Consider the following 17,238-nt stretch of genomic DNA (forward strand, 5'->3'; position numbering starts at 1 on the left):
CATACATATTTGCATTTCAAATTTCAATCATAAACAAAGATCAGGTATGCATTTAACAAAGATCACTACATACTACAAGTTTGAAGTTTGAATTCCAAAAAAGATAACCTTAATTATTCAAATGAAACTTCAAATGAAACAGTACAAGTATCTGAACTCTTCATGCACAAGGATAATTCTCTTTTCATATCATTTTTTTCCCCAAGAGTGTAGACTTTCATGGTCTGTAGATATTTTGCATTTTCCAATATATATCTTGCAAATAGAAACTCATCTTCAGAACCACTGTAACGTTTAAGACAACAGGTTTTAAGGTGTGATGAAATGTTTTAAGGTGTGATGAAATGCATGCAGGAACAGTATGCTGATATGGCCAAGCACCTTCTTCATAACCTGGATTATTTAATAAACAGATCTGATAACAACATAAACATCGGATTAATAGTAATCGTTGAAGAAAATATAACAAGAAAATCCACATTTAAAAAACTTAATCATTAAACCTTATAAATGCAAATGACAAGACTTTGAAGATTGGGACAATGATTGAGCACTTTCAAGACCAGAACCCAGAACCCACTCCATGACCACATTCAATCGAAGTTGAACTAAACTTTGAAAGTTAAAATTGAGGTACAGTTTTGGTAAAAATAACTGCAAGAAAAACAAAATGATATCAAAACATCAAAAAACCTCCTTTACCCGTTCAAAATGGAAATTAATAAGTCTCACAGGCATTACCCATTTGAATTTCAAAACTTCAACTTCTTTAAACATTTCCAATGGAAGTAAGAGGTTATCGATGCTGGCTCTAAACAACTTGGGCAATCTAATAAACTTTCCTTTAATTCTAGAAATCAAACGTTTGACTTTTAAGTCCTCAAGATTAGGACACCCCGAAAGAAGCCGTGAAAGATCAATTTCTAGTGAGGAAGAAATAACATGATTTAAATGTAAGATTTTAAGCAACGGCAAATCAACAAAGAAAATATCTTCCACTTCCACGGTTATGAAATTCAACTTGAGAAGAATTTTACAGCTAAACACTACAGATGGAATGACAATGTCCCAATCACAATAGAGATCGATGATTTGAACTCTACCGCTTCCACTTACTGCGGTCCGAATCCATGTCATGATATCAATACTTACAGTACTATCCAAGGTAGAGTAACATCTGAGACGAAATCTATGAAGAGGTTGATCTCCACGCCGAACCAAGAAAGAGCACACAGAGCTATAAAAGGTATTATAGGTATTTTCTTCATTGTGAGACCAAAAATATTCTTTAATGGTGTCAAAATCTAAAGAGGAAACAGAACGCCAAAGATGATTCCAGCGCTTTGAGAGAACACTGGTTGCAACAACTTGTTGGGATGGAAGAAAATATAGAATATAACAAATGATTTCGTCCGAGAGACTACTTATCATATCAACCATACTTTCAAAGTACCAAAAGTAACATAGCTGCATCAGCTTCTTATAGGAACGACTCACCGCCCACCTTATCCAATCCTTTGAGAAGATTTTTTTTTGCCTTGGAATTGATGTGCAATGAGAACCTAAGCGTTGGGAAGTGAAAGAAAAAGCTAGGGTTGTATTTCCCATTTTCTGCATTTAAACAACTTATGTAAGAGGAATTCTCCCTCCACCTCTCTAGTCTCATTCCTCCACCTCCTAAATTTTCTTTAATACCAACTCTACCCCTATCCTTAAATGCCTATAAATTGGTTTTATAAAAAGGATATCAAACCATACACCCCCTAATATTTGTTGTTTCTCCCTTTGGCCGTCTTCCCTCCTCCCCCAAGGTAGTTTTTACCATTCGTTCTCTGTGTTGCTTGGATTCTTTGTGCAAATCTTCTTCTCAGAGGTATATGTTCAAATTAATATATTGTGCTTGATCTTTGCTCGTATTTGCTCATACGTGTGATAGTTTTGTGAGGGTAAACCGTAAATGAAATTACAGTTAACGTTGTCGGATCTGTCAGTTGGGGTGCATTATGATCTCGGACTGTCTGCATTTTGAATTGCGGCTAAGGGAAAACGCAATTCGAATTGCGGAAAACACAATTCGAATTGTGGCTTAGGAAAACAAATGCAATTCGAATTGCGACTTAGGAAAACGCAATTCGAATTGCAGTTATTTTTTTTAGTTATTATTTTCAAATTATATTCAATTATTTTTGTAAAATTTATTTTATTAGGTTAAAATATTAATTAAAATATGTTTTATTAGGTTTGATATATTTTTCGAATATATTTAGAGTTGGTTTATTTGTTTGTTAAATATTTTTGAAAATTTTCTTTTTTAATTTTTAAATTTTCATATTTTATTTATTATGTATATAATTTTAGTTAATTTATTTATTTTTGTTTATGAATTTAGAATTTTTATTAAATTATTTACTTAAAAATTAAATTTTTAAAATTTAACAGAAAACAAATAAAATATTAAGAAAACATTAAAAATTAACAAACAAATATAAATTTCAAATTAATTACATTATAAATAATAATTAAATAAATATCAAATATATTAAAAATTAAAAATTAAAAAATGTTAACAAATCAATAAAAAAATTTAAAAAAAACCACAAAAACACAACAAATTAAATTTAAATTAATAAACAAATCAAAAACTAAAAAAAATATACAACAAATAATTAAAAATAATTCATATTGAAAAATTAGATTCAAAAACGTAACAAACAAAATTTAAATTTAAAATTAAGAAAAATTAATTATATTAAAAATAAAATATAAATAAATATCATATAAAAATAAAATATATATTACAAAATAGTAACGGCAAGATATTTAATATTTAAATAAACTAATGAAAAAATATAAAAAACATATCAAAATTAAAAAAATAATCAAATATACTAAAGCAAATAAAAAAAAATGCACTTCCCCTGTTCCAATTGTGGTACCGTATGAACTGCACTTTCAGTTGCGGTTAGGTGTGTTCCGAATGTGGTTAACTTAGCGCGCTCGATCTTCTTCACTTTTCCAATGTAGAATACCATCACCAAAGATCATCAACACCACAAATCAACACTAGAGATCAACAACACCAATACATCAATGTACAATTTCTCAACTCAAATCAATCAAACAGTATGTAGGAAGAATGACTCAGTGAACAGAAACGAGGTGAGGGGTGCATGTTAGGTTTATACTTAGACAAAAATATTTGACTTGTTGGTAGTTAGAAAAATTTGTTAGTAGTTAGATATTATTAAATAATCATTAATTAGGTTTTAACTTTATTAAATGAAGGGTAAAATAGTAAAATTGGAGGTGGAGGAAGAAGGAGGTGAGGTGGAGGAAGAAGTGCTCCTTATGTAATGGTAGTATCACTCTTCACTATCATTATTCAAGAAAAATAAATACTCCTTCCCCTTTCCTTTTTTTACTAAACTTTGCTATTGGTCCATGGTCATACTCATAAATGTATCATCTTTTTCATGATTTCAATGTTTCTATCGTAGAAAAGCATTTGATCTTCGAAAAACAATTTTAAAATAGACAGTACAGTGAAGCATTTTCCCAATAGTTTTGGCAAGAGAATAACAGCAGATACCATGGAAAAGTAGTAGTAATTATGATGGAGGCGAATCCTTATATTTACATTTAATTGTGTACTAGTATGCTCTCTGATTTTTTTAATTAGTTGGACAATAAACATATTTGTACCTATTTTCTATAAATTTTATTGTATATTTATATACAATTTTTGTTGCCAAAAAAAAAAATTTAACAGTTAACCTCATTAGTCCATATAGTCTAAAGGTATATCTCAAAATATCATTACTTAGTGGATAATACTGTCAGAGTAAGTAATATTTCTTTTAAAATAATTACTTCAAGATTGATATTTAATCGTTATCATTAAATATTGTTGATATTGCAGATTACATAAAGCGTGAGATTTTTGAATTCTTAAAACAACATAAAAACATTGCAAATTCAGAGTGTTCTATAAACAATTATTAGATTAATTTGACAAATATGTCAGAATTCTTATACTACTAAAGGAAACAAACAAAACGAAACCAGCAATTGCTCGAATGAAAGTTAACAAACATTTTTATCACTTATTACTTTCAATTCTTTCTTGTAATAATAATTAATTGGAGCTTCTATTAAATGTTATCAAATTCTATAACAATTTGCAAATCTGGGATTTTTGTTGGCATTTTAATTACCCATTGGATGTATTTTAATCTAGACTGTTTCATACATGTTTCATTTTAAATAGCTTTTGGATGGATTTTAAATTAGGCTTTGGATATATTGTTTTCTGATATTAAATCAGCAAACTAAAACAGAATTTAATACGTTCTCAGCAACACATGAAGCGATATGCTGATACAAAACGCAAACACGTGGACTTTAACATTGGTGATATGATGCTCGTCAGGTTACAACCGTACAGACAACATTCAGTGGCTCTTAGAAAGAATCAGAAATTAGGCATAAAGTACTTTGGTCCATTTCCTATTGTTGAAAGAATTGGCTCTGTTGCTTATAAGTTGCTCTTGCCACAATCAGCCAAAATTCACCCAGTCTTCCACTTTTCTCAATTAAAACCTTGTAAGGGAGATCACACTCAACAATATATTCCAGCAATCACTATCGATTCAAACACTCCGCCTATCATTTATCCTGCTACTGTGCTTAAAGTTCGTCATATTCTGCAAGGGAATCAGACAATCAAGCAATTCTTGATTCAATGGGAGGGGTTAGAAGACTCGGCTCCTACATGGGAAGATGAAGTTACCCTGCATAAAGCCTATCCAAACTTCAACCTTGAGGACAAGGTTAATTTTAAAGGGGGAGGAATTGTAACGAGTGAAGAACAAGAAGCACGTGGAATTAGGCGCGTGAGAAGAAATAACGTGAGGCTCCAAGATTACGATTGGGCAGGAGCGCATAAATAAAAAAAGTCGTTAGAAGAGAGATAGGGGGTGTGGTTGTCATTACGTTTTCTCTAAACATTCTTATTGCTTTTTTGTGTTTCTTTTCTCTGTTTTCTGTCAAATTCTGTTACACGAACTTTTGCTTGCATTTTCATCAAGGACCATTTAAAGAAATACGAGAATATACTATCCTTCCATTTCATATATCTGTGAGTCACTGTTAAGCACTGTTACATGATGAAATACATACAGATTCTATATATGACCAAACTGCTTCTTCGTGACTGGTCTGAAAACAACAATCATAAAACTATATCAGTACTAATGTTTGAAAAAAAGATAACAAGAAAATTCATATTTCCAAGGCTTAAATCATCAAACCTTAAAATAACGAATGGCAAGAGTTTGAAGCTTGGGACAATGCCAATTCTTAATATACGGCAAATTCAATTTAAGTTCAACTAAATTATGAAATTCAAAAACCAGGTCTTGTTGACATAACTGCAAGATATACAAAATAAAATCAAAACATCACAAATCCCTTTTTTTTCCTACATTGACCCCATATCCAAATTTGGGTTTGAAGACAATTCTTTTATCAAAAAAAACTCCTTTTTCTTTTCCCAAAAAAAAAAAATCATTGTCCCATTGTGAACTTAATTGCACCAAATACTTATATCGTGGATGGTTGAAATAATTTAAAATTAGAATGGTTTTGTAATTTTTTAATATAATTACATTTTGGTGTAGTAAATTATGCTTCGGGGAAAAAGGGAAATGGTAATTTTCTAATGCAAAGTAAAGTAGACTATACATTTGTAGTTCTATAAATATACGTTGAGTAATCGGCGGGTTAGTTTTTCTTTAGTGATGTATTTATATTTGGTAGGGGTTGAAAAATTACTCAAATTCAACTTAATTGACACATAATTCTATCATATTATATTAAAAGTATTAAATTATTTATGATGAAAATTAAACTTCACATTTTATAGTTTAATTTTAAAAAATTGAGTCTTTAAAGTTGCAGTTCAATTAATTATTTATTAATTTAAAACTATATTATTGGTAAAATGCATAATAACACATAGACATGTGGGCTAAAAATCGAGACAAACTGATCTGATTTGAAGAACTTGTCGGATTGGTATTGATTGAAGGTTAAAATGGATAGGGTCAGGTCGAAGGTTGAGATGGTGAAGCTGGGTCTTGATCGACCATAATCAAAATTTGGTCAAATTCGGTAGAGTTCATCACGATTGAAATTTAGTTGAATTTCACCAAGTCGTCCCTAACCAAAATTCGGTCAAATTTGATTGAGTCAACCCTAGCCGAAATTTCTTAGAATTTGATTGAGTCGGCCTCAATCGAATTCAACTCAATAGGTCCCGTCTGAAATTTGGTCAAATTTTGTCCTGTCAGTCACAATCGAGATTCAATCGAGTTTAACCATCTCACCAAAAATTCGTCCTAATCTAACCCAATCGACCCTAGTGGAAATTTGGCTAATTTTGTTCAAATTGATCAAATTTGATCGTTACGTTTAAAAACTAATTTGACCATTTTTAATACAATGTAGTTTGATAAAACAAAAAATAATTTAGTTCAATATAAACAAATTAGTTTTTAGTTCAGAACAATTTTTAACTGTTAAATTTAGTACATGCATAATGTGGTGCTTGAATCGAGTAAATCTCATTTTTTTTTCATAGTTTGCTAAAATTGGTTTAATTTTTTCCTTTTAACATATTGAAATTTGAGTACATATGGTTAGTTGTTTTCGTGTGGCATTAGTTGTGTTGAATATCTAAAGGACAAAACGAATAAAGTGAGGCAACAATTCATAAATAAGGTTAATGATGAAATTACAAATTTACAATAATACATATGTCTTAAAGTTTGAATTCCAAATTTCAAATGAAAGGGTACAAGTATCTGATCTCTTCATGCATAAAGATAATTCTCTTTTCATATCATTTCCATGCCCATCAATGAAATCATAACCACTGTCAAAAGTGTATTTTCATGGTCTGTAGATATTTTGCATTCTCCAATATATATCTTGTAAAGTGAAATTCATCTTTAGAACCACTGTATTCTATAAGACGGCAGGTTTTAAGGTGTGATGAAATGCATGCAGGAACCGTTTGTGGGTATGGCCAAACATCTTCTTCATAACATGGTAAATTTAAGCTCTGATAATAATAATGAACATCGGTCTGATAACAAGAAACATCAAATTGGATTGATACTAATGTTTGAAGAATATATAGCAAGAAAATCCACACTTTGAAAAACTTAATCATTAAACCTTAGAAATGCGAATAAAAAGACTTTGAAGCTCGGGACAATAATGGAGCACTTTCAAGACCAGAAGCCAATCCAGGCCCACTACCAATTCAAGTTGAACTAAATTGTGAAAGTCAAAATTCAGATACAGGTTTGATTGAAATATCTGCAAAAAAAACTAAATGATATCAAAACCTAAAAAAAAAAAAATCCTTTTTCAACTTCGAAATATAAAGTAATAAATGTCAAAGGCATTACATAATCAAATTTCAAAACTTCAACATCCTTAAATATTACCAATGGAAGTAACCAACTTGGGCAATCTGATAAACTTTCCTTTAGTTTCACGATCCAAAAGAAAACTGACTTCTAAGTCCTCAAGATTTGGACACCCAGAAAGAAGCAGATCAATTTCTATTGGGGAACTAATACTTGTTAGATGCAAGATCTTAAGCAAAGGAAATATCTTCCACTGTTATTTCCTCTAACTTGAGAGTTACAAGAGTTTTAAAGCGAAACACCACATATGGAATGACAAAGTCCTCCACATTATAGAGTTCGAGGTTTTGAATACTACAACTTCCACTCAGTATAGTCTGAATCCGTGTCTTGATACTTTCAGTAATGTCAAAGGAAGAGTAAAAACTGAGGCAAAATCTATAGAGGGGTTGATCTCCACGACGAACCAAGAAAGAGCACACAGAATTATAAAACATATTGACAGTCTTTTGGAAAATGAGACGCCGAAAATTTACATTATCGGTGTCAAAATCCAAGGAGCAGGTGTTTTTTTCATTGCGAGACCAAAAATCTTCTTCAACGATGTCGAAATCCAAAGAGGTGCCACAGAAGATTCCAGCGCTTAGAGAACACTGATTGCAACAACTTGTTGAGATGGAAGAAAATAAAGAATATAATAACAAATGATTTCGTCTGAGAGACTACTAATCAAATCGGTCTTGCTTCAAAGTGTCTAAACTGTTGAAAAAACAACAAATGGTTGAACTCTTTAATTCATTCTGATTGATTTTGATTGAACCTTTTAAATAACTACAAATAGAACTTGTATAAATAATAAAAATTAAAAATAAAATATCAACTAACTTAAAATAATTTTTTTTTATTTTCTATTAATAAAATAAAATAATACTATTTCTAAATAAATGAAAAATTATAACTATTTATCTTATTTTGTTTTTATCAAAAATTTGTAAAAATAATCAAATTACATTCAATACGTGAAAGTTACCTAGTTATTCTTCTTATTATATAAAATAAATATTTATTTTTCGTAGTTAAAATTCTATAAATAATCTAGTTTAAATATATAAACTACATATTAAATTTAAATTGAGATATAATATTTCATTAATAATAACTTAAACAAACAATTATTTAAGAATAATCAGGTGATGTACATCTAAATAAAAGGAAAAGTTATATTTGGTCGTTTATTTTTTTAATAATAAGATAAATCTATATGATAATTATTTTCAAAATTGAAGAAATAATTTTTGTAAGAGTAAAATAGAAAAAAAGAATACATAATTTTATCTTATTTATTATTATTAGTGATTAACATATTTATGTTTAAAAATTAAATTTATATATATATTATTTGTTGTTCTTTAAAGGAAGATTTTTCCTTTCCTTTCTCTTTCTTATTTCCTTTCTTTCTTTTGTTTCCAAAACTCTCACTTTTCATCTTCATTTTTTCCATTTTTATTATTTTGTGGGTGAGGCATTCACTCACACACTTATTCATCACTTACTTTTAACACAATTCATTGCTCCTTCTTCTTTCGTAAGGTAAGAAACATATGATTTTTATTTTCCTTTTCTCATTTAATAATGACAGAAAACAAGGAGAATAAATTTAAGGCTCAAAGGGGTTTTCAATAGATTAATGTTAAGACAAGTTTATTTGGTCAAGTAACTAAAAAAAGAAATGCCTCAATCATATNAAATCATGCATATTTACCTCAGTTGCAAAACACAAAATCAAGATAAGTATTAAAGTATCAACAAAACATGGGCAAATCACTCAAGAAAAATAGGTATTGCGTATGGTGGCTCATACTTAACATTCAGCCCGAAACTCACATGGTTCAAATTTCATTCACAAAATTTTTAATTAAGAAATTCTCAAATAAAATCAATTAGCAAATCATTAAAGCAATCCACTCATATCAAAATGACTCTTTTTTTCTTGAATTCATGATCATCCTAGTTACTGATTCAAACTCTCAAATCCATTGCAAATATTTTATTAAAAAAAAAGGGTATTACCGAAGGCCAAATCCCTCGGAAAATGCCAAAAGTCGTCGGTAAAAAACCATTACCGACGGTTCAGCGACGGTCAAAAGGCCGTCGGTAAAAACTTTGTCGGTAACTTTTACCGACGGCTTCTGGCTTTCGGTAATTACCGACGGCCAAAAGCCTTCGGTAATTACCGAAGGCCAAAAGCCTTCGGTACCGAAGGACAGAAGCCTTCGGTAATTAGTCACTACTAAAGAAGTGCCATCGACCAATTTTACGTGCAAGTGCTTGTCACATAGAGAAGGTTTCTTTGATGACTTGCTGAAAAAAACTGCCAAAGGTCCACAGCAATATCCACTTCGTTCTTCTTATGAAATTTGTACATTTTTGGTACATCAAAACGAAGCTGCCAAAGCAAGAGAAAAAAAAGTTCAACCGTAACAGTCTGGTAAATTGTACATTGGTCATTATACAAACAAGGGATACACAAATATTACACTAAAAGGTAAGAAAATATTCAAATTCATCATAAATAAGGGTAACACTACCTTTTACCAAGTATCATGTTGCGATCTGCATCACCATCAGCAGCAGCACGAAACCCTGGGGGCTCATCTTGTGGTTCTGATTTGCCCAATCCCAATCGAGCAACCAACTCTTTCGCATAAGTCAAATTGGGGTCTGGGTGTCCTCCTCCAAAGTCTTCCTATATCCAATAAGTCATCCACAAATCAAAGACAAATCACCACCAGCACTCAGAATATTGAAAGCCATACTTGGAAATAATCAACAAGAGAATAAGACATTAGGTGTACAGTTCAGTAAAGAGCTTTTTTGTGCTCCAAGTTCATCCACAAAAATACTCTTTACATATGCTCCAACAACCCCATGAAGTGCATCATAACTACAATGAAGTTAAAGAAATTTACTATAAAGTTTGGAATTAAAAAAACTAAGAAAAGTTCTATATCAAAGTTTAAACATCATCCCCAAAATATACCAGAAAGTGAACTTAGGAGAGGACAACAGTTTCTTGATAGATTCAAAATCAAAAATTGACCTGCAAAATTTCAAGCATGGAGTAAGAAAGGATTGAATCAGTAGAAGCAAGTACAAATATAGAACATTTAATGATCTTATTAATATAAGAAAATAAAAGAATTGCTTGTTGTAAGAACAATTGCCTTATGTGATACCAAATTGGATACTCAAAAAGGAAAAGGCAGGAAAGTCTATTAAAAGAAACTTATGCAGCTTAACAAATTTAAACATTTTCTTCTTTCAATGTTCTCCAGTTTCGCAGCTCAATTGGCAGTTGTCATCACGATATGACATGACAAAAGAAATCCAAATGCATAAAAATTATTTGTATTCATGCAGAGTGTACAATGAAGTTGCAAAATCTTACTTCATCAATTTTATATAATCACCTGGGTAGACAATCAGAGAATGGGAAATATGGGTTAGATTGATACCATTGAAGCTACACTGAAAAGGAAAATCCATTTCACAAAGAAATATGGGTGATTTTTACGCACAGGTGTAAAAAGAAATGCCTATAGTTAAATAAAGTTTAACAGCATCAGTGTAATGTAATTGGTAAGGATTAGAATAAAAATGTTTAAATTTAAATAGTAAAAAAATCACATTAACACATTTTTTTTCAAAGCAAATATTACAAGGTTCCTTCAAAACCTCTGGCCATGTTCTCCGTTCAAAAGGAAACAAAGAAAAGNGAAAAAAATGAAAAATCTTACTTGTAATACTTGATAGTTTTCCACAGTGCTTTCTCTCCCCTTAGTTTCATAAAAATCAAGTCTACAAATTTCCATTGAAGAAACGCAGCAAAGACTCAAAAAAGATAACCCGTAAAGGTAATTTCCATTGAAGCTGCTTTTCCTTAATCTACGTAGGAATATGCAATACACAAATTATGCAGAGCATATAGAAGTGCAGAGTAGGGTCTTCTCCTAAGTCACTTTGGTACAATAGCACGTAGACATACGACAACTCAACCATCCAAATTTTGATTCAGAAATTCAAACAGGTTGNTACCGAAGGACAGAAGCCTTCGGTAATTAGTCACTACTAAAGAAGTGCCATCGACCAATTTTACGTGCAAGTGCTTGTCACATAGAGAAGGTTTCTTTGATGACTTGCTGAAAAAAACTGCCANAGGTCCACAGCAATATCCACTTCGTTCTTCTTATGAAATTTGTACATTTTTGGTACATCAAAACGAAGCTGCCAAAGCAAGAGAAAAAAAAGTTCAANCGTAACAGTCTNGTAAATTGTACATTGGTCATTANACAAACAAGGGATACACAAATATTACACTAAAAGGTAAGAAAATATTCAAATTCATCATAAATAAGGGTAACACTACCTTTTACCAAGTATCATGTTGCGATCTGCATCACCATCAGCAGCAGCACNAAACNCTGGGGGCTCATCTTGTGGTTCTGATTTGCCCAATCCCAATCGAGCAACCAACTCTTTCGCATAAGTCAAATTGGGGTCTGGGTGTCCTCCTCCAAAGTCTTCCTATATCCAATAAGTCATCCACAAATCAAAGACAAATCACCACCAGCACTCAGAATATTGAAAGCCATACTTGGAAATAATCAACAAGAGAATAAGACATTAGGTGTACAGTTCAGTAAAGAGCTTTTTTGTGCTCCAAGTTCATCCACAAAAATACTCTTTACATATGCTCCAACAACCCCATGAAGTGCATCATAACTACAATGAAGTTAAAGAAATTTACTATAAAGTTTGGAATTAAAAAAACTAAGAAAAGTTCTATATCAAAGTTTAAACATCATCCCCAAAATATACCAGAAAGTGAACTTNGGAGAGGACANCAGTTTCTTGATAGATTCAAAATCAAAAATTGACCTGCAAAATTTCAAGCATGGAGTAAGAAAGGATTGAATCAGTAGAAGCAAGTACAAATATAGAACATTTAATGATCTTATTAANATAAGAAAATAAAAGAATTGCTTGTTGTAAGAACAATTGCCTTATGTGATACCAAATTGGATACTCAAAAAGGAAAAGGCAGGAAAGTCTATTAAAAGAAACTTATGCAGCTTNACAAATTTAAACATTTTCTTCTTTCAATGTTCTCCAGTTTCGCAGCTCAATTGGCAGTTGTCATCACGATATGACATGACAAAAGAAATCCAAATGCATAAAAATTATTTGTATTCATGCAGAGTGTACAATGAAGTTGCAAAATCTTACTTCATCAATTTTATATAATCACCTGGGTAGACAATCAGAGAATGGGAAATATGGGTTAGATTGATACCATTGAAGCTACACTGAAAAGGAAAATCCATTTCACAAAGAAATATGGGTGATTTTTACGCACAGGTGTAAAAAGAAATGCCTATAGTTAAATAAAGTTTAACAGCATCAGTGTAATGTAACTGGTAAGGATCAGAATAAAAATGTTTAAATTTAAATAGATAAAAAATCACATTAACACATTTTTTTTTCAAAGCAAATATTACAAGGTTCCTTCAAAACCTTTGGCCATGTTCTCCCTTCAAAAGGAAACAAAGAAAAGGGAAAAAAAAATGAAAAATCTTACTTGTAATACTTGACAGTTTTCCACAGTGCTTTCTCCCCCCTTAGTTTCACAAAAACACCCAAATGAAGAATGAGCAAAACCACCCCTTAGTTTCAGAAAAATCAAGTCTACAAATTTCCATTGAAGAAACGCAGCAAAGACTCAAAAAAGATAACCCGTAAAGGTAATTTCCATTGAAGCTGTTTTTCCTTAATCTACGTGGGAATATGCAATACACAAATTATGTAGAGCATATAGAAGTGCATAGTAGGGTCTTCTCCTAAGTCACTTTGGTACAATAGCACGTAGACATACGACAACTCAACCATCCAAATTTTGATTCAGAAATTCAAACAGGTTGCAAACTAGGGATTTGACTCAAAGATATCACTCAAAAATTGTTCAAATAAGCAGAACGGCAGTATAGATGGCTACCAATGGTCTAAATGCTATAGCCAGAATTTTAACATAGAAAGAAGATTGTTATCTTACTATTGAGTTTTAACATTATACTTCTCAAATGGGGAATTTCATGAAAACGAAAAAAAGAAAGAGAGCATCCATCATTCAAGTACAATTTCTTCTCGCAAAGCATTCGTTCATTGAAAAAAAAACTTACCTCCTGAAAGCAAAATGCACGAATATGTCAGCCTCTATAGACCAACTTAACAAGCCCCAACGCTGCCGTCAAGCCTCTGCAGACCCACTTCATCAACGCTGTCGTTAGGCCAACGTCGATGACCCACCACCACTACCGCAGACGCCAACTAGCACGACCCACCACCCTGTCGGAAACACCACGCCACCAACGACCACAGCTCCGTGGGAGAACGCCTTAGAGTGACCAAAAATAGACCTCCTTCTTCTGAAATTTGGGCAGAGGAGAGGGGAATTTCTGAAATTTTGGCAGAGGAGAGCAAGATTAGGGCTACAACTTTTGTATTGGATGAGCAAAGGGGAAGGGTTTTGGAGGCAATGTTTTTGGACGAGGAAGAATACGCTGCTGGAAAATGAACTGCAAAGAGGGAATAGGTCGATTTTGGCCAAAATTCTTCGAAGACATTACCGAGGGCCTCTAAGCTCTCGGTAATTTAATTCACCAGCGTATTATCGAAGGCTCCTAGGCCGTCGGTAATAAACCCTCAGAAAAACGCGCATTTCCTGTAATGCAAAGAAAAAGTATGAGAGTACTTACCTCCTTCAAGTTGGAAGGGATGTTGGAGTGGTCAAATTCACCTCATCCATCATCTTGTTCAAAATGTCTTGATTTTCATTAAACATCCTCAAACGATGTCCATTAACTTTGAAGACTCTATCGGAAGATTCTTCCTTGATCTCCACTTCTCCATAATGTTGGTACATAAAAAGTAGAAAAGGAAATGACCCCTTCATTTTTTACTGGGTTTTAGTCTTAAGATTAGTTTCCATAAAGCACTTGCATCTTTAAGTGCACAATGTCCTTAATTTGATGACGGGGTATGTAAATATTGTCCGACCGTGGAGAGCGTCTTCCCATAATTTTTCTGTACAGAACTCCATTTTTGTTCGAGCACGTTACCCACCTTCTCCTTCAATTAAATTAGAGACTTATCCCATTAAACCTATAAAATAATAGGATGGGAATGGGAAAAGGGAGGCGAAGAATCGTAATGGATCTTGGATAAAGGATGTTAGGATTGGCATTTGAATTCTCACTTCCTCACCCATTCTGATCAACTTCCACATGTCTAAAAATACTGTATCATCGAATTTAATGTCAGTTTCCACCAAGAACTGTACTAAATACTCCATACAGGCCATAGAACTTCTTCCATTCATCGACTTCCGAGGGTATGAAGTGTGTTTTTACACTCATTTTTGTAACACCCTTATAAGATATGTACTAAATTTTAAATTTTTTTGTTCATATACTAAAAATAATTATTTTTCATCATAAAATAAACATTAAAACACTCAATTATTTATCAAATAAATGTTCCATCCAGTAAAATTTATTTCAATAATAAGAAAATATTTAAAATATATCCAAAATATAAGAAAAATTGTCTCTAACGTAATCTCTACATTCCTCACTACTATGCATGTGAACCACCATAAGTAACATTATTTGCTCATGTATAACACAAGTCATACGAATATCACATGTAGAAACCACAATCAAAAACATATAAAGGTGAGCTAACTTAAAAGAAACATAATAATTAAAACTTACAAATAAATAATATTGCACGTCATAACACGCCTCATTCAATCTTTTGATAATTCATAAATAGTACATAATTAAATATCAATTGTTGTCATATCATCCCGTAATAATTATTTGCGTGTAGTCTCGGTCTAAGAGGTTAAATCATCAACATAGCCCTCACACGTAGCTTACCATCCAAACTAAATCAAGTGTCACTTCTCATCACTCTCCAGAAAGCTTCATCAGGCAAGTACACAATGTCACTTTCCACCACTCTCTTAGTGAGCCTCACTAGGCAACTACACCACTTCCCACCACTCTCTGGAAGAGCCTCATCAGGCAAGTACACGAGAGCCATTTTTCATTACTCTTCCAGAGAGCTTCATTGAGCAAGTACAACCACTACTCTCCTAGAGAGCTTCATCGAGCAAGTACATCATTTCCCACCACTCTCCCAAAGAATTTCATCAAGCAAGTACATAGGATCCATTTCCTACCATTCTTCCAAAGAGCTTTATCAAGCAAATACATGGTGTCATTTCTCACCACTCTCCTAGAGAGTTTCACCGGGCAAGTACACCACTTCCCACCACTCTCCAAAAAAGCTTCACCGAGCAAGTTCACCTCTGGTACCGCTACGTCGAGTCCACAATAACACATTCTATTTCATATTATCAAACAACCACATAATTAAACCCACATCCTTACTACATATAATATAAAAATCACATCATATCATCCAACATATTTTAGCTCAAAACATGTTATCAAACCAACAATGCAACCACACACGATTTCACATCCTAATTAATCTCATAGAATGGTCTCAACGCAAGACATTGACTCATACAGAGTCACCTCATACATCTTGGCCATGGTCTTGAAACATCTCGACAAACACTACTAGAGCTCGGCCAAAGTATGCAAAATCTTGACCAAGGTCTTCTACAACTTGGTCAAGGTCGAAAACCACTCGACCAAGGTTTGGAACCTTTCGACCAATGTCCAAAACCTCTTGGCTAAGGTTCGAAACCTCTCGACCAAGGTTTGATACCTTTCGTTTAACGTTTGATACCTCTTAGTCGAGGTCCAATACATCTCGGTCCAAGTTGGATATAGCTTAGTCAAGGTCGGATACAACTTGGCCAAGGTCGAATAACTCTAGGACAAGGTCAAATAGAGCTCGACCAAGGTCGGATAAAGTTCCACCAGGGTCGGATATACCTCAAACAAGGATTGGCTAGCTTCAAGAAAGCCATAATTCATCCTTAACCTATAAATTTATTTGTTCGAGACACAATAACAACATCATCATCCCCTTAAAACTCTGTGCTTCCAATTCTTATAGCATTAAAAGAGGAATGTTATTATATTTATAAAGTCAAAGTTACACTTTCATTACATACACACCAAAAGCAGTTTATTGAAATTGTAACAATCTGGAAAGGCATAAACAACATATACATACTTCATATCTTAACATTGTTGCATATCAATTTTAATCCTAAATCATCCGACAATCGACAACAGTATCGAACATCAATGTATACATCAACAACTCCATCATGGATTTATCAATTAAATAAATTATCATTTTAACAACATCAACAAACAACAAGTTTCACCATTCAAATAAGATATCAAACTTTTTATATATAGATGACCATAAAAAAAGAGAAAGGTTAACCTCCTTTTCTACTCATAAATAAGGAAATAAAATATAAATAAGGTTAGCTTCCTTTTCTACTCATAAATAAGGAAATAAAATATAAATAAAAACATCATCAATGAGAATTGAACCAAAACCTCACCTTCAAACACAACACTTCTAACTAAACAAGCTATTACCACATTTTAACATAATAATTATAATTTAAAAACATATTACTATCTTTTATAAATATATTTCTTGGGTCTTAAAATTTTCATCACAAATTATATATATATATATATATATATATATATATATATATATATATATATAGGGGTTTGTTAAC

General features: G+C 32.2%; 2 protein-coding genes and 1 long non-coding RNA gene across 3 annotated transcripts; all 3 read right to left on the reverse strand.

The window, feature by feature from the left end:
• Nucleotides 1–504: 504 nt before the first annotated feature.
• On the reverse strand, nucleotides 505–1,775 carry LOC106770495 (F-box/LRR-repeat protein At4g14103-like). The gene is made up of 2 exons (XM_014656303.2): nucleotides 742–1,775; nucleotides 505–654 (listed from the first exon to the last, which is right to left on the reverse strand). Exons 1-2 carry the CDS (start codon nucleotides 1,615–1,617, stop codon nucleotides 505–507), a joined length of 1,026 nt encoding a protein of 341 aa, XP_014511789.2. The 5' UTR covers nucleotides 1,618–1,775.
• An 8,201-nt stretch (nucleotides 1,776–9,976) lies between these two features.
• On the reverse strand, nucleotides 9,977–10,909 carry LOC106771786. The gene is made up of 3 exons (XR_001376516.2): nucleotides 10,885–10,909; nucleotides 10,477–10,536; nucleotides 9,977–10,380 (listed from the first exon to the last, which is right to left on the reverse strand). It is a non-coding gene; the product is annotated as an uncharacterized LOC106771786 (long non-coding RNA).
• A 949-nt stretch (nucleotides 10,910–11,858) lies between these two features.
• On the reverse strand, nucleotides 11,859–15,599 carry LOC106770496 (phosphoglucomutase, cytoplasmic-like). Its single transcript, XM_014656304.1, has 6 exons — nucleotides 15,468–15,599; nucleotides 13,673–13,675; nucleotides 13,186–13,268; nucleotides 12,315–12,374; nucleotides 12,119–12,218; nucleotides 11,859–12,020 (listed from the first exon to the last, which is right to left on the reverse strand). Exons 1-6 carry the CDS (start codon nucleotides 15,597–15,599, stop codon nucleotides 11,859–11,861), a joined length of 540 nt encoding a protein of 179 aa, XP_014511790.1.
• Nucleotides 15,600–17,238: the final 1,639 nt, after the last annotated feature.

The sequence above is a fragment of the Vigna radiata genome, chromosome 8, assembly GCF_000741045.1.
Source record: "Vigna radiata var. radiata cultivar VC1973A chromosome 8, Vradiata_ver6, whole genome shotgun sequence".
In the NCBI taxonomy this organism is placed as follows: domain Eukaryota; kingdom Viridiplantae; phylum Streptophyta; class Magnoliopsida; order Fabales; family Fabaceae; genus Vigna; species Vigna radiata.